General features: G+C 39.9%; 3 protein-coding genes across 3 annotated transcripts in view; 2 read left to right on the top strand and 1 right to left on the bottom strand.

Moving 5' to 3' along the window:
• Positions 1-2,552, top strand: part of LOC103366549 (pre-mRNA-splicing factor CWC25 homolog) — an 8,832-nt gene extending 6,280 nt beyond the window's left edge. The window contains exons 2-5 of the mRNA XM_008294319.1: positions 33-105; positions 566-771; positions 1,614-1,781; positions 1,892-2,552. Coding sequence (XP_008292541.1) covers positions 33-105; positions 566-771; positions 1,614-1,781; positions 1,892-2,003 — 559 coding nt within the window. The 3' untranslated portion in view covers positions 2,004-2,552. The remainder of the gene's footprint in view (positions 1-32; positions 106-565; positions 772-1,613; positions 1,782-1,891) is intronic.
• A 1,347-nt stretch (positions 2,553-3,899) lies between these two features.
• On the top strand, positions 3,900-7,982 carry psmb3 (proteasome 20S subunit beta 3). Its single transcript, XM_008294314.1, has 6 exons — positions 3,900-4,010; positions 5,596-5,780; positions 6,058-6,165; positions 6,271-6,448; positions 6,844-6,938; positions 7,808-7,982. Exons 1-6 carry the CDS (start codon positions 4,008-4,010, stop codon positions 7,854-7,856), a joined length of 618 nt encoding a protein of 205 aa, XP_008292536.1. The 5' UTR covers positions 3,900-4,007; the 3' UTR covers positions 7,857-7,982.
• Positions 7,983-8,738: 756 nt separating this feature from the next.
• On the bottom strand, positions 8,739-17,637 carry LOC103366550 (phosphatidylinositol 5-phosphate 4-kinase type-2 beta; the record flags this gene model as incomplete). The annotated part of the gene is made up of 6 exons (XM_008294320.1): positions 8,739-9,944; positions 11,386-11,489; positions 12,340-12,601; positions 15,418-15,531; positions 15,942-15,980; positions 17,443-17,637. Coding segments are annotated over 6 exons (795 nt in total), but the record flags the coding sequence as incomplete, so codon positions are not given.
• Between the last annotated feature and the right edge of the window lie 568 nt (positions 17,638-18,205).

An 18,205-nucleotide genomic window follows, 5' to 3' on the forward strand; every position in this document is an offset into this window, starting at 1 on the left:
ATAAATAAACGGTTTTAATATTTTGTTTTCAGGTCACACTCGCGCGACGACTCTTCAGCAGACAACAGATCTCGTTCCCATCATGTTCCAGGCTACGGCCTACAGGTCAGTGAGCAGGATTTTCTTTTAAAAATAGACCTACATCAACTGGTGGTTGCAGTAAAAGAACTGTTGAGGAATAAAACACAGACGAGGTAGCTGCTGTTTATAGACGATCTGACACGTTGGTTGTTGAGCTCAAGCTGCTGTCCGCAAATCAGTTTGAGCAAAATGCAGCCACATTGACGACTTCTTTGGAGGCAACTCTGAGTAAATGTTCATTAAATAAGTTACTAATAGCAGTCTCCATTATGGTGGATTAGTTCAAAGTCTGCTCCTCCTGCTGCTGAAGTTACTAGATCAACCCTGGAAGGCTTTTGATGTTACACTTTTCCCCTTTAAGAAGGTAACACGAGTGATGCTACAGCTCTAGTTTCCAGGCAATTTTACTGGGATGTTTGTTGTCTATTTCCCTAACAGATTTGTGAGAGCACATAAGTCCTAAATGTTAAATCTTCCCTCTCAGCTCCCCTCTGGCCGACATCAGCAGGCCTCAGCTCCGTCCAACCACTCAGGCCGCCGTGAGAGGAGCCGATCCAGATCACCTCCCAGGAACCACAAGGACAGTCGCTCCTACTCGTCCTCCTCACACAGAGGAGACAAGAAGACGGAAGCCAGAGCTCCGAGCCCACAGAGGGACCGATATCAAAGGCAGAGGAACCCGGTGTCCAAGTAAGAGCTCACACATCTCCAGAAAACACACGCATCTGATGGCGAGAGCCTGCAAACGATCCAACTCTGTGCAGGAGAACGACGAGCACATCATAAAATGTCACAGTTTTAGTGCTGTGTTATCTTGCCTGATGAAGGTCGAGCACTGAAACATCAGCAAATAGGTGCATTTCTGCAAGTCAGGCAGTGTGCAAGAGTCAGAAAGTCCTTGATATAGTCTAAAGAGTGACAGTATTGTGACTGAGATTCATTATTTGTTTACTAGTTTCACCCTCTTCTTATTAGATCACAGTTTTGGAGTTTCCCTCCAGTAGGGCCGCAACTAGCAAATATGTACATTATTGAATCTGTTGATTATTTTCTGGATTCATTGATTAGTTGTTTGGTCTATAAAGTTTTACAAAATTGTGAAAAAATGTAACACATTGTTCCCCAAAGCCCAAGATGACGTCCTCACATGTCTAGTTTTGTCCACAACCTGAAGATATTCAAGTTACAAGAGAGGAAGGAAACCAGGAAATATTCACATTTAAACTGGAATAGGAGAATTGTAACTGCTTTTTGTCCTTGTCCATCAAAACAGCTGACAACTAATCCATTAAACCGTGCAGCTTTGACCTGCAGTCTTTCGTCTTAAACCCACTTTGTCACAGCTGGGTTGCTGTACCATTTAAGCTGGCAAAACATAACTATTCCACCTCTTTTACTGGTGTTGTTCTTGCTCTGATGATCTGCAATAAGGTAACGCAGAAAATGCAGTTTGAATCTGTTATTCAGAGGCTTGTTTTTATCACCACCCACACCGAATCAGCTAATTTTCTCTGTTGTCCTGCCTGCTGTAGGAAGCTCTCTGCAGAGGAGCTGGAGCGAAAGAGGCGTGAGATGATGGACCAGGCCAAGCAGAGGGAGGAGGACAGAGAGAACAACGTGAAGCGATACAAGAGGCAGGACGAGCAGGAAAAGCAGAGGGAGCAAAACGCCAAACACGACCGGCATGCTGGCTTCATCCAGTAAGTTCAGTCAGAGGGTTTGTGGACTCAAGTCACCTGATGTATGTTAAACAATGTGTCTCTGCTGTTACACTTCAGATTGGGTAACACTGACCTTTTTCTTCTCACAGTAACATGAAGCTGGAAAGTGCAGCGAGCTCCTCCTTAGAGGACAGGGTGAAGAGGAACATCCACTCGATTCAGAGGACGCCGGCGTCCCTCGACAACTTCATGAAGAGATGAAGACACGAGACGTTAACGGCACAGACTCTGAACTGACTGAATACACCTGCGAACGCGATGCCCTCCACCTGGTGTCTCTCTTTAATGATCTGGACGTTGTGGTGGGAGTCTGTCAGGGAAACCCAGCTGTCTTGAAAGGCAGATTCAACAATGGTCATAAAACTGTTATTTCACACAATTCCTACTTTTTAGAACTCAAATATCCCTTCATAAGGTCGATGTAGTCCTAACTTTGTACAGTATATTGTTTTTACAGAATGATAGGACCTGTTTTATCTCAGTTTTTTTGTAATATACGTTTAGTGTACTGATGTGAGTAGAAACAGATATACATAAACTCAATTTCTGGAGTGTCTTTATTTATTCTATCTTTCCTTTTTTTTTAAAACAAACATATCTTTTCCCAGGAATTCTCTCATTAGGGCTAAACTGTAGGCAAAAAAAGGTCACAGTGCATTGATTTTGACTAATACTGCTACATCAGTCATGTTTTTAATGGAAACTTTTGTATTTGTTTACCCCCTGAAAAATATATCTATATAATAGTAATATTGTGAGTTTTACTGTGGTCATTTCCAAACAAGCGTGTTTTCTTACATCTGAAGAAAATGAAGACGAGACGTCTCTGTGGCACCACAATACGTCATTTATTCATGCTACGCTATTTACCTTTACCAAAGAAATGGGAGCTCCTGCAATTTGGTTCTTCTTCTTCTTATTATTATTATTGTTATTACTACTACTACTACTACCAATGATAATAATTAGAACACTTACAATTACTTTTGAGTATCTATTTAGACCACAACTGTCTGGCTGCTATTATTTCTGAGCAGTTTTATCAGGTTGTTTACTGAGAATTTATATATAAAACATTCCTGCAAACCGCTGGCTCCACATCGATGCTGGATAATTTACCACTTATTTGTCAACTGACCAGACATTAAACCTCTGAACCCCACAACCCACTAGCAGGTTTGAAAGGTATGTTATCGCTTACAAAAATCGCCAAAATCACACCATTTATCAGAGCAAGGAACTGTGACAGCATAAACCATCATCAGATTTATAACTTTCTGATGGTCCTTGGAAGGAATCGTGAGCGACAAATGGTACCAGACCTCAACTTAAGATGATGATAGTTCATCAATTCTACATATTCCATTTAAAATTCACTAAAAATTGTTTGCAGTAACCAGATACTGCAAAAAGCATAAAATACTGCACTATTCTGTGCAACTGCACGCACATGCAATAGTAGCAAAGGAACAAGTTGTTGGAAGATAGATGCAGCATGGTGAAACATCTGCAGAGTGGTGTGAGGAATTCCAAGTTTGCAGAGGCTTAAAACTGTAAATAGCAGAATATCTGTAGTGTGTAGAGTCACTGTTTCCCAGTATTGGTAGCAGCTGTGGGCACTTGGGTAGGAAAAAAGCCACATAAATAAAAAAATTCAACTTTTTAAAATGTATATATCTTTCTATAACTTTGTTGTTCAGGGATGGTTGTGCTGTTTTCATGCAGGTGCATGACTTTACATAAGAGTGAATAACAAACCCACAGTGAATTAAAATAGACTAGGAACTGCTTGGAGTTCAGAGGGTTAATTTGCCAGAATTTGAATATTTTCTTTCAGTTGTTTATTGTCATGTATCAATAATAATTACCAGAAAAGCTGTTGCTGGTTGCATGCCTCACCCGGTGACAGTGACAGCTCAGTTTTGAAGCGTTTTCACAGAAAATTCCTCGTTTTAATTTCGCTTCCGCACACGTCAACCAAACTACGTGCGCCCCAGCTGGTATTAGCCAATGAGAACAGGGCTTTGCCCAACGTGGTTTTCATCCAGCCAATGAAATTCGCGCATTAGAAAAATCAAGCTAGTGTGATCTCTGTGTTTCTAAATCGTGTAGTCACTCTGGGAAGCTAGTAGTCATTCATAACAGCGAAGAAGGAGCGCAGTTTTAGGTTCTAATAGTTGGGGGATAAACAGCAACACCGTCACAATGGTAAGAACATCACACATTAGATCACTGTAATGTGGTTTACTGGATAAAATTGTGCAAAAATGAGTTAATAAGATTAAAAACTGCAAGAGATTGGCGAAGCTAATGATGCTAGCTAATGGACACAGCAATTTAGCATGCTCTCCAAAGTTAGCTAGCATTAATAATATAAATAACTGCCAACAAGTGTGAACATAAGCTTTTATAAGTTGTCTGAATTTACTTACACATTGTAAGAGATATTTAAGGTAACTAAACAGAAGAATAAAATCTAATAGCCGGTAAAAATCGGAAAGCTAACTACTTAGCCTTTTGCTAGCTGCACTTCTGCTAATGACTGTGATGTTCAGTAACTTTCTGTTTACTTACTGTCAAATCCTAAATTCACTTCAAGCATATTTTGTTTCTGTGACCGAGCAAAATTTCAGCTAACATTGATCAGACTCTGTGAGCTTGGATAGTTGAAGTAAATCAGTAATTAACACCTGGATTTCACAAAGAAACCGTGAACAGCAAACTAACACCTGCCATCTACAGTTCACTTTTTGTAGCCAAGTATGATCAGGTTTACTAATATCTCACGGATATTTCAGACATGTCTCCTTTGTTAATCCTCTCGTTAGTTCCAGTTTGAGTTGGTTTAATTACCGCTACATGTTAAGACGTTTGTCAGCAATAATCCTGCTCGATTATTTGGATACCTTTAAAATTTATGGTGTCTGTTACGAAGTACTCAACTGTATTTTACATGGAGCCCAGATGAGGTGGTTGTTCCTTTTTTTTTTTTTTTTTTAATTTCTAGAAATATTCTATTTAATTAAATACTCATGGTAGGGGCTTTGAAAGCAAATGGCAAATGGTGTGGGGAAAATATCTCGTTCAGATTTTACTAACAGATGTTACAGACATATTTAATTGTGGATATAATTTTGTAAAGTCTTGCTTCACTTCAGTATTCATTATTTAAAACATGTGATGGAGCATTTAAACACCATGAAAAGCGTGACTGTCCCACAAGAACGACAGCATGAATTTGTAAAAAATATTGACAGATTAAACTTTTTAAACATATATCTTGTATTGTAGACCTTACAGTTTGCTGACTGCATTGTTTCAAATTGCAGTTTCAAGTAGAAATCGATTGTTCAGCCGTAATCTGTCACATCTTATTGTGACATCTTGAAACAGCAGGTTTTTGCTTAAATTCCTTCAGTGGTAGTGCTGCAACTGGTGGTTGTTCTCATTATTTAATAAATCTGTCAATCGTTTTCTCGATTAATGGATTCAATTTGTGTTTCCTGAAACCCCAGATCAATTTGTCCACAAGTTAAAGATATTCAGTTGACTGTTATAAAGGAGGAAAGAAACCAGAAAGTATTCACATTTTAGAAGCTGCAGTTGAAGAATTTTTAAACTTTTTGTTTACTGTTTACTCCATTATCTAAATAGTTGGCAATTAATTTAATAGGTGACACTAATTGATGTTTCATTTAATTGTTGCAGCTCTATGTGTCACTTATTTTATTTATTAGTTTTTGCTGATAATGTTTCTGTGACTGACTGACTCACTTACTTCTTCACCATCCAGTCTATTATGTCCTATAACGGAGGGGCCGTCATGGCCATGCGGGGGAAGAACTGCGTGGCGATCGCAGCGGACCGGAGGTACGGCATTCAGGCTCAGATGGTTACCACAGACTTCCAGAAGATCTTCCCCATGGGAGAGCGGCTGTACATCGGGCTGGCTGGTCTGGCTACTGATGTTCAGACAGTGTGAGTGTGTCTAACCTCAGCATCCTGCATGACGACAAGTTTGAACTCTGACAACTCTCATATCTTCAGCATTTGCACAAGAAAAACAAAAAACACAACTTTACAGAAAACCTCAAGACTGAGGTCATCACCACACTGCTTGGTTTAGACATCAACACAGGATAGTAACCCACATTATTTGTAGTTAGAGTAACATCTAATGTCGAACCTGTCAGGACTGATGAAAAGGTAGCTTCTCCCTGATCACACTGATGGTAACTTGTTGTCTTGTGTGTAGATCTCAGAGGCTTAAATTCAGACTGAACCTGTATGAGCTGAAGGAGGGTCGCCAAATCAAACCCAAAACCTTCATGAGCATGGTGTCCAACCTGTTGTATGAGAGGAGGTGAGTGCATTGACCTAGTGTTTGGACAAATCATACTGAGAACGTTGCCCTCGTGTGACAGCATAAGTGCTTGCAGGGAAAGTAAAAGACTGATTCTCTCACCAGGTTTGGGCCATACTACATCGAGCCCGTCATCGCCGGACTCGACCCCAAAACCTTGGAGCCTTTCATCTGCTCCCTGGATTTGATCGGCTGCCCCATGGTGACGGAAGACTTTGTTGTGAGCGGCACCTGCTCGGAGCAGATGTACGGCATGTGTGAATCTTTGTGGGAGCCAGACATGGTCAGTATTACCTAAAGTTTGAATACGCTGCTAGCCATGAAAGCTAAAGGACAGTTACTGCCATTTGTTAATGTGTATATTAGTATTTTCTTAGTCAGGTCCTTGTGAGGAATGTGTGCATGTTTGTGCAGTGAGATGTTGTTAACATTAACCTGTAGAAAACATTCAAACTTAACTTTTTAGCAGCAAATTACAAGATCAGAAAGGTTTTGTTCAACAGGCAAAGAAGAATAATTTCCAATTTGTTACCTAAAATATCTATTTTCTTTTTACGCCACCTATTCTTGTGCAGCATGTGAGCTGTATTTATGGTTTGGTTATCCTCGGTTGTTTCTAAGTCAAACTTTTTCCCATTTTCGCGACTGTTAATCTGACAAATGTTACCGATGATGCAGGAACCAGAGGACCTGTTTGAGACCATCTCGCAGGCGATGCTGAACGCTGTGGACAGAGATGCAGTGTCTGGAATGGGAGTCGTCGTACACGTCATGTAAGTTGCCTGCACCACTCCACACGGAGGGCGTTTAATGCACTTGTAGTTTATAATCCAGCTGTTTACACTGAGGGCTGAAACTAGGGATTGTTTTCATTGGCAATTAATCTGTTGGAGTTTTTATTTTGTTAAGCCATTAAGTGTTTGGTCAATAAAATGTTAAACGTTGATGAGTATTTTCCAAACCCAGCGTGATGTCCACAGCCTGAAGATTTACTGTCATAAGAGTCAAAAAAAGGAACATAATCACATCTAACAAGCTCTTTTCCTGAAAATATTACTCAGACTGAATGACTATCAAAGCAGTTGGTGATTAATTTAAACCTAATTGATTGATTGTTGCAGCTCCAATCTAACCACACATTTTGCATGCTGTAGAGTTCAGTAAACACAACACGGCTACAACTACCAACTGATTTTATTGTCGATTAATCCATCAATTTCTTTATCGATTAATCAGAGTTGTTTTTTTTGTTTTTTTTAATCAATGAAATGTCTGAGAATGGTAAAAAAATTTCAATCAGTGTTTCCTAAAGTTAAAGATCATGTTTGCAAATGTTATTTTATCCAAAATATATTCAGTTTACTGTCATTGAGGAGCAAAGAAACCAGAAAATATAGTTTCTCACACAATAGTTGAGTAACTGATCAACTGGTGCAGCTCTAGTCTACACGAGCTTGTTGTTGCATCTGTGAACACCATCAGAAGCACATTTCTCTTTTATTTACCTGCACGTGTTGAGTGTCGGGCTTACCTCTGCTCCAGAGCTCAGTTGTCCTACAGCCCAGTACTGTACCTGAACGCCTCCTGTGTTGACTTGCTGTGATTTTATATTGATGCCGGCATGTTTTCTTTTCTCTTTCAGCGAGAAAGACAAGATCACCACACGAACCCTGAAGGCCAGGATGGACTAGAGCTCCGGTTTCTGTCTGCACTTCACTGACACGGATGTTTTGTATAAAAATGATGCCTGTACTGTCTCCTTTTTCCCCCCCTTCTTATTCATATTGCGCAATAAACAAACATGGGTTCAAACAAAATGTCTCACGTTGTTGTTAATAGAACCTTTCAGATCTGTTATGTAAACTTAATTCTAGTCTCTGCACCAAACAACTTAATATTTGTGATATCTCTTTAAATATTCTGTGCTTCGGGTCTTAAAAAGTGACACAAGGAGCAGCTGAATTACTCAAACTGCTGTGATCTCAGGTCACCAAAGAGCTTGTCGGAGTGTAATGTAGCCACACTGATCAAGACTCAAACATTAAAATCAGTTGTGTGTGTGTTGCGATCATAGTGCCGAGTGGTTGGGATGCGTACCGCGTGTCCCCTGAGCTGCAGATCTCTGGTTTGAATCCCGGCATGTCATTTCCCTGCTGCTCTCTCGTCATTCTTTGCACTGTCCCTGTCAAAATAGAGGCAAAAACACCTGAAAAGAAATCTGGAAACAGTTGAATATTGTCCGACAATGATGGGGAAAAAAATTTAGATTAGACCCGTTTTTCAATTATAAATCAGTCAGACGTGGATGTGAACCAGACGCGATGACTAAAATTCAAGATTTAATGAACTCGAGTACCTTTTCGCGAACCAGTCAACTGACACCAAATGCTGCCTAATTAGCGTCTCGACTTTGAAATCATAACAAAAGGTTCCAAATAAGCCATCTTTCCGTCTTCCTCGGCCGACAACTGAACACTTTTCTGTTTCCAAAGCCGAAAACGACACCCGCGGTGGCATCAAAGGCGAAGAATCCTGCACGAGCTGGAAGAAGAAACGAGCGCAGCCAAACGAAAACAAGATAAAACTCCCTTTAATATGCAATGAATCATTTTTTTTTCAAGTAACCTTTTTTTCCTAATGTCTGTTGGTAACAAAACAATACTGTATACAAACACAAAATTGCTACATTAATGTAAACAAGATATAAAAATGATCCTTATGGTAATAAAACAAGTATTTGCTGCAGAATTCCCCTTTTTATGTTGAGTTTTTTTTTTTTTTTTTTCTCTTAGACCGACCTCCACCAAGCTCACGGTTAAAATTTTTCAGAAATATTCAAAAACAATATGGCAACATAACATTCAAACACCGATTTTTTTTTTTTTCTCTTTTTTTGTCGTTTTCGTCGTAACACTCAGAAGTTCAGTGGTTTGATGTTTGTCGACTGGTGGAGTCTCATGTACACGTCAGCCATGCATTTTTTGATATTGCATTCATTTACTTAATACACCATTATATATTAATGTGTTTATCCCCTGTCATTCCAAATTTGTCTTGTCTTTTTTTTTTTTATTCTTTGTTGCTGAGAGAGAGAGAAGCCTGATGGCGACTGTCGAAGGAGTTTGTCATGCAATCTGACCATTCTGCATCTGTGTTTACATCTGTGTGTGTGTGTGTGTCTGTGTGTGTGTCTAATAGAAATCATAAGAACAACAACAACATGAACAGAAACCGAAGAGACTCTACTAACGGACTGTTAACTGCTGAAGCTGACACACTCGTTCAAGGCATTAGTGAGACAGTTTCCGTGCTGGCGTGAGGAGCGACAAGGTGGCTGAGGAGGACTTTTCTTTTTTAAAAAATAGGGAGATTAGCAGGATCCAGATCCGGTGAGGGGCTTTTCACGAGTTTGAGGAGGCGGCGGCGGCGGTGGTGGTGGTGGTGATGTGGGGACTGTAACAGGCTGGATGCATCCGTCCTGCCAGGCTGGTGCTGGCTGTGGGAGGACGCTGGAAGTTTTGTTGGGTTTTTTTTTTTTGTTTTTCTTCTTTTTGTTTTTATTTTTTTCTTCTAAAGAGAGAAAGAGGCGTTCGGGAGACGGACCTACACCGAGGCGAGGGAGGAGAGAAACAAGTAAGTGGCGTCGTCTTGACAGACCTATGACGAGAAGTGCGACTGGCTTGGACTGGGAGATGAGTCTATGATAAGATGTTGGACATGAACTCGTAGAATCGTTTGGAGTACTGCTCCGGGTTCACCGTCGAGATCTCGGCCCCCGCCTGAGGAATGGAAAGGGAAAAGAAATTACTTAAAGACAGAGCTGTAATGACTAACTGACTGATTTGAGTAGGTAGGTAGGTAGATAGATGGATAGATGGATAGATAGATAACTAACTAATATGTGGAGGAGGACAGTCCTGTGTGGAGCTTAGTGCAACAAAACAAGTACAACACTATGACAGTAAACTAAATGTCTTGGGAATGAAACAAGACATTTCAGGACGTCACTGATGGACACGTTTCACTGTTTTCTAACCGATCAATCAAGAAAATAATCAGGAGGATAACATGAGACTGAAAAAGTAGCATAAAAATGATATTTACTGCTAAAAAAAATCATCATTTTCACTTTTGATTCATCAGTTTTGTTTTGTTTTTTTTAACTAAGAAACTACTTACTTGGTCAATAAAATGTCAAGAAACAGTGACCTTTCTCACACTTTTCTCAAACACAAATATATTTTAATGTGCAGTGATTTAAAACAGAGACAAGCTGGTTCTGGGTGTTGTTCCGTCACATTTTTCTTCATCGTGTGTTAATTTGTGCACCTCTATGGAGACAGAACAAGCAGGACTAGAAGTAGAGAGAACTCAGCCATGTCCTCTGTGAGGAACAACACAGTCAGAATGCCACACATTTCCTCAAGTTATTGGTTTTACAAACTTGAAAAACATCATTTTTACGAGTGCACACAGATGCCACCGATACTGGAAAGACTAATTTAGTCCCAGAACTTTAAGTCCAGCCTCCACTGACATGTAAACTTCCTTATGATTACAACATTCTACTAAGTTCTATCTCGTCCAATTCGTCTTATTTTACTTCCAACTGTTCTGGTTTTTAGCTCATATATTTGCTTTTAAACGCTATTCCTAATGCTTTATTTTAATAATAGTTTTTTTATTTGCGTGCATCTATCTTTCTCTATAAATGAGACCTCCGTACTTCAGTGTATTTGGAGTTTAAATCAGGATTGAATGAATGCAAACATGCCATCTAGGATTTCTTGCACGGTTTAAGAGGAAATACATCATTTTAAAAATAAGTCAGTTTAACATAAATGTTGGTTGCACCACTTGGCAGTGCTGGATGATGAGGCTCAGTCTCCATGAAATCCAAAGTTAAACCTCATTGTCAGCAAACCTCAGATGAAGACTGACTAAGTTTTTTATTTTTTTAAGTTATTTTTTTTGCCTTTATTAGATTAATAGTCAAGAGAGAGAGGAAAGTGGAAGAGAAGAACTTGCAGCAAAGCGCCATCAGTGGGATTCGAACCCTTGACCACTGCATTATGGGTCACCAGCTCAACCAGGTGAGCTATAGCAGCAGCCCCTCACTACATTTTCAAAGTGAACTGAAGGCATTCAGAAAGTTGCAAACTACTGCGTTATTCATCTGCATTGTGGTGATTTCTGTCCTTTTCTTGTCTCAGCACTCACCCCGTGTTTCACAGTTTTGGCAGCATGTGCAGCTTTTTTCTTAGCGTCATAGTGCGTGAGGATGTCGATGATCGCCATGAAGTACACCTCCTTCTTCACAGCACCTGCAACACATCGGGAGGGTTTAACTTTCAGCACCTGGAGGGAAAAAAACAAACGACACAAGCTTCCTTCCACTTGCTCTACTGAGTTTTAAGTGCTCTAAGTTAAAAGGTGAACTTTAATATCCCAGAGTGCCAATTTGTCCTACAATCAGCAGTAAATTAAAAAAAAAACCACAGTGGTGAATAATTACAACACAAAACAACTATCCATTATCTATACCCCGCTTAATCCTCACTAAGGTCATGGGGGGCTGGAGTCTATCCCAGCTGACTCAGGGTGAAGACAGGTTCACCTGGACAGGTCACCAGTCTATCACAGGGCTACACTTAGAGACAGACAACCAAGCACACTCACATTCACACCTACGGACAATTTACAATCACCAATTAACCTCAACATGTTTTTGGACCTTGTGGGAGGAAGCCGGAGAACCTGGAGAGAACCCACGCTGCACGGGGAGACTCCATGCAAAAAGATCCCAGGTGTCCTCACCGGGATGCGAACCAGCAACCTTCTAGCTTCAAGACAACAGTGCTAACCACTGAGCCACCTTACAGCCCCACACAACTAACAAAATGATCTAAAAAAAAATGAAACACACAGCACTGTTTAAAAAGAGCTGTGTACTACTTCTATTTTTATACGACACTAAGAACTTTAAATGCCATCTTTTGTATTGTAAACAGCATCGTCTCTACCTGCACAATTCACACATTAACTGCACGTTAGTTTTGTTGTTTTTCTTAAATGCAGTGTGTGAGCTGCTGTGCTGCTGCTATCTATCTGTTATTTTTCTACTATTTTTGTCCTGTAATTGTAAAGCTACGGCTGAAAGACGAGGCTCCTCACTGTCGTGGCTCTTGATTGCGTAAACGTCCACGGAGGGGTCGAACTCCCCGGGCCCGAAGAACCCCCCGCAGTTGAGGGGGTTCCCGGGGCTGTCGGGAGGCGTGCCGAAGGAGCCGGTGAGCACGCCGCCTCCCATCCCGTCGTTCTCGTACTCGTCCTCCTCGCCGCCGCCCTCCACGTCCATCTCCTCCTGCTCGGCTCGCTCCACGTCATGGATCCCCACCAGGAGGCTGTAGTCCATGATCTTCAGGGTGGCCAGGAACTGAGACGCAACAGGAAGCAGTCGCAAAGGTCAGAACGAACTCGATGGCAGCCTCACATGAGATACATGATCGTGTCGTGATTATTAAACTCAGCTGGATGACAAAAAACTCTAGTGATTGGTTTCTGCAGGATTAATACGACATTTAATACTTTTTCACAGTCAGATTAGTCAAAATCAGTCAGAACAATAAGCTCCATGATTCTTGGCTGTAATTTAACAAGGATCCCTGATAATATAATGAATTAATAAAACAAGTCATGCTCACAGATACGAGGCAGACGACTGGTTCAGAATTGATCCGATTACAGAATAATGAGATTTTGTTCAAACTAATTTGCGTCGATGAGCTTCCCCACTGTTGTGCCAGTTTAATTCAGTGTCTAACGTCTTCTGATAGTCTGGAACCACGTAGATAGAAGTTAACGTACTGATATTTTAGTTTCAAGACGTTTTATTGCTTTTTAAGTCTGAACCAGAACTTTTTCAGACTTTTTAAGGCCTGCAGGTGTTCATACAAAACACAAATTAAGTGAATACTATTTAGAAATTTGACTTTTCAACACTTTTCCCTTGAAAATTTAACAGATTTTTAAAACGTGAGATCAAGCAAGCGTACATTCTCAGCAGAGTAAAGTGCGACTACATTTAATAACACTGCAGTCGTCCCTGAAGCAAAAAATACCCAATTTGTCAATTCTTCCATGCAATGCAAAACTTATTCTAATCTCATTATGACTTATTTATTCAACATCATTCACTAAAACACATGCTGTGTATTCCTGACAAACATGGTGAACGCTGCCATTTTCACCACTGACCTTTAAAACTCACATTGTTTATGTTAATGTTTACTTCTGTGAGTACTTTTCATGATGCTAACGCGTCTTAACTTCTCCAAGCGAGAATATGAGACAAAAGCGAAGGTGAGACGTGAAGACAGAGGAGCAGAAATCCTTTGTTCCACAACATTAGTCTGAAGCAAGCTGCTGCGTTTACACGCTGTTGGAAAAAAGACCTGTGATGATGCATGCTAGCGAAGGGGAAACACTTTTAGAGGAAGCAGAAGTAAACATAATAAAAAGGGTCTCATTTCCGCACCTGTAGACCCAAGAAACCGTGCGACTGCAGGAGTGTCGGCTGCGACCAACAACTATTTATTTATTTATCTACTGACTATTTTTAAACAATTAATTGACCATTTCGCGTATTTTAGATTTTGCAGACTGTACGCTGTTGTCTTATGCAGCCTGTAAACAAACACATCAAAGTGTAAAGCTGGTAGAAATAAATAAAAAGACGAGGGATTCTTATTAAAGCTAGAAGTGCAACGCCGAAGGAAAAATGAGTTTCTATGAAAGGCCTTAACAGGTGAAGAAGCAGCCAAAGCAGCTCCTTTATTCTCCTTATTGTGTCTGACTTTAGATGTAAATCTACTTCACAGCCGTCGTCTTTAACTCGTTAATGTTTTTGGTGATTTCGTCGTCGTTATGAAAACCAGGATTTTAGCTGCAGAGGAGCCGTTTGAAGTGACGGCAGGTTAGCGTGTAAAGAGCCGCGTTCAGGCATCGTTTCAAACCGATTCTGCCGTCTGACAACAGAAATAGAAAAATATGTAAATGAGAAGAGCTTTACTGGGAATTCAGATGAATTAAAATGCGGCATATACGAGCGCAGGAGAAGCAAAGTGCGTCTGTGCCGAGGGGCCTTGGTGTTTCCTCTTCAGGTGTTCAGTGCCACTGTGCTCTGAAATCTAAAACTCTGCAGCCAACGAACCAACTTCTCCCGGACTTCTGACACCTTTGAAACCTTTACACGGAACCGAATCATCGAACGCTGCTGCAGCCGTCGTCGTCTGAGACTGTAGCGTTGAATGGAGCTGATCGATAACTGGCTGAAGTCACTTCACAACAATAAGATCAGAAATATATTGATGTTGATGCATCGATTATGCCGACAAGTCGCAGCATCTCCACAGAAGAGTTCATCACGTGTTTGACACCAATAATGGGAACCACATAAAAAAAAAACTACTCGCAATCAGGAAGTCTATTTGATTAATCATTAAATAACCCACGACACAAGACCAGCATTTAAAAAAACAACTACAGTAAACTTAAAGCAAGAAATTAAATAATACCCTCAATTAAAATGACTCCTAATAAAATCAAACTACTGCAACGAACGATTATTATTTACCCAAATATATTAAACCTACGACGTAACAGAACAAACTGTTTGTATTTTCTAACTAAACTCCCTTTTCTTGTATTAGATGTGGTCAAACTTTTGTTCTGCTATTTTTTTGTTATTATTTTTTCTTTATTTTCTTTTGGATCATGTTCAGCTCCTCATATTTTCTTCATAACTTCAAAAGAGTGTTGACATAATATTCCAATCATTTTAATCTGGTTGTTTCCGTACAAATCCTAACATGACGTCTGTGTTTGTAGCTTTCAGGCGTCTTTGTGTATTTCAACTTCATTTCATTTCCTCATTTGTCCATTTCACTGCGGTAGACTCACCAAAGTCAGCTTCTGACAGTCGTTTTTGGCTTTAAACTTCCTTTTTTTAATCAGATGTTGCCAACCTATTGTTCTACCATTTCATTTAATATTAATATTTCCTTCACTGCTTTAAATAAACCCACAATCCCATCTGTTAATTTCACACACTGACAGCTCCACTGCCAGAACAACAAAAATCTAAAAATAAAACCTGTGAAGCAAATTTAGATGTTTTTAGATGTTATTCTGGGACAGATACTTTGAACTCTGAGTTAATTGTGGTGTCACACTGCTGGACGTGTTTCTCACCTCGACGTCCCGTTTTAGCTTCTCCAAAAAGTACTTCTTGTTGTCGTCTCCTATCTGCAGCTTCTGGCCTTCATTCAGGAAGTCGTTGTCTTTAAAAGTGGGGAGTTCTTTCGCCTGGAGAGAAGAAAACGATAATATCAGGAAACATGTTGGCTTTATATATATATAGTACGCTTTATTTGGTTGTAAAACATTCAGAGGTCTACGAGCCACACCTACATGTGCAGCTCTACCACTCATACAGTCATAATTATTATAATAGGACAGGAGATTAAGGTCAGAATCAACAGTGGTCCTTAAACGTCTGACTAGACAGCGAGACTTAATGACCGTCTGCTGACACACTAAACGCTCCCCTCCGGCGGCGGGAGGCCAGCGCGCGAGGTTCCACTGGAATACATCTGCTTACTTATAGCTACTTAATTTAGCCGTCATTTGACAGGTTTGCTTCTGGGGTGAGCTCAGGGCGCCTATTTCTGGCTCCATCATGTCAGCAGCCGTCAGCGCGCGGATATGAAACCCACCTTCTCCTTGTCGCTGGCTTCCCTTGAGACCGTAGAACCCTGGAAAAAAAAGAAAAAAAAAGAATTAAAAATAGAATTAATTGAAAGCGGCGCCGCGTGCATCAGAGGAGTCGTTAGCATATTACCCACCCATACTAGGACGGCGTCTTTTTAAACTGTCAGCATTAGAAAGCGGAGGGATGTTGTCTCCGGAGGATTCTTGGCAGGAGAAAAGGTTTCTGATCTGAAGGGTTTTTTAAATTTTCCAGCTTGCTGCGCTCAAGTCTACTGTAAATCGGAATCTTGGCCACAAACCGAGAGCTATCGGGCTTTACCGATGACCTGGATTTATAATCTCCTGCAAGAACACCACAATGAACCTTTGACTGATCAGGTTCTCTGACGAAAACGTGTTCAAGACGTATTAAAGCTCTGGACATTTAATTACAAACAATCTGACAGGAGGAAAATCTGCAAATCAAGAACCTGTTCTGATCGAAGGCAGAGTTCACAAACAAACTTTTAACATTAAATTCAAATCAGGCATGTGGCCACATTAGATGACTGGTCCCAGTTCTAACTGAATTAAGCATTCAAATATAAACTTAAGTAAAACTGACACCTTATTCATCTGAAATCTGTGCATTTTTCTGTTTTTTTCTGGCCATTTGATTAAAAAAAAAGGTATTTTACTCTTGAGTAAATGAAGCCAAAATCAACCAAACCAGTTAAAAATGCAGATTTTTAAAAAAAAATTTCAGTGATTTTCTGCCTAAAACCTCTTCAGGAGGTGACAAAAAATCCTGAAAAAGGCTCCAATATGTTGGTTAATCTATAGAAAACCTGCTACACAAAACGACAGTGTTTTTGAAATGACCACAGCAAATAATTATGAGAAATAAGCTGCTCAAATAAATGTAACTTCAAACTTTTTTCTGTGATTTTACTAAATATAATCAATTTAATACAAGGACAACATGTAAATTAACAGTTAAAAAATCATCTACGACTTTTTCACCCTTATTCTATTTTTTTTTTCTCCAGTAACGGCAAACATTTGTAGGAAAAAAAGAAGATATTTTTGCTATTTTAAATAAACTATAAGGAGTGTCATTTTCAGTAAAACAAATTAGCAATTATAAAAAAAAATACAGGTTTTTGATGTGGGTATTTAAATTAATACTTTCTTCTGTGATTTTACAAAATATTATCTGCAATTTATTCCAAGGAAAGTATGTAAATTACCATCTAAAAAAATGATTTCTATCCTTATTCTACTTTAAACGACAAATATTTATAAAATAATGACATCCTCGCTGATTTCAATGCACTTCTAAGAGTCTTATTTTAAGTGTAAATAAATAACCACATCACTCTTTGTAAAAGTGCACAACTTTAATTTCTTTTTTGGTGTATTTTTTCCAGTTATTTTACTCGTCATTACCTGTAATTTAACAACAAATTAAAATGGGTAATATGCCAGTAAGCTGTTGAAGAGAATGCCGGCCGTCTCGCTGCGTACCTTCAGGTCGTACTTGCGGTGCACGGTGAGCCGATGGCTGAATACATTCCGGGTCACCACCATGTACGTCTCCACTCCGTCCACCGTTAGCCGGTACATGCCCAGGAACTGAGGCAGCAGCGTGTTGCCATGACACTCCACTATAAACTGCGCACACACACACACACACACACACACACACAGACAGACACACACACACGGGGAGGGAAGTGTGGGAGTGAGGAATCAAATATACAGTAGCGAAACTCATTAAAACTGACCTCAGCTCTGCTCCGCGGTCGGATCGTTCTGCAGCGCTGCATCATTTATATTCATGTTTAAAGCGCTGAACTTCGAGCAGTTTCTGTTTTGCTTCTGTCACTTTTTTTTTAATCTTTTAACTCCCTTTTGGCTTATTTTTCACTGTAATACAAAGTCCTGCAAGACGGAGAGAGACTCAGAGATGTCTCTGTTATGATGCTGTAAACCGAAAGTTGAATTTCTTTGATTATTTTACTAAAATTTTTAAAAATCTGGATGCAACACGTGGACTAAACATCCGCTCTGCATACTGTGGATGTTTTACTTCTCATGTTGGTAATCTACTTCCCTTCTTGTCTCCTCTCTGGTGAGACTGACAAGCGCCCGATCTTCAGTTTTTTGCAAAATGTGATTAAAACAAATGGTTTATTTTGGGCAAATTTTAAAATGAGACGCACAGGATGAACATAAATACGACGATTTTTAGCTTCGAATTGGTGAATTTTTACAGATTAAAATGAAG

Source organism: Stegastes partitus, unplaced genomic scaffold, assembly GCF_000690725.1.
Source record: "Stegastes partitus isolate 25-593 unplaced genomic scaffold, Stegastes_partitus-1.0.2 Scaffold953, whole genome shotgun sequence".
NCBI lineage: Eukaryota > Metazoa > Chordata > Actinopteri > Pomacentridae > Stegastes > Stegastes partitus.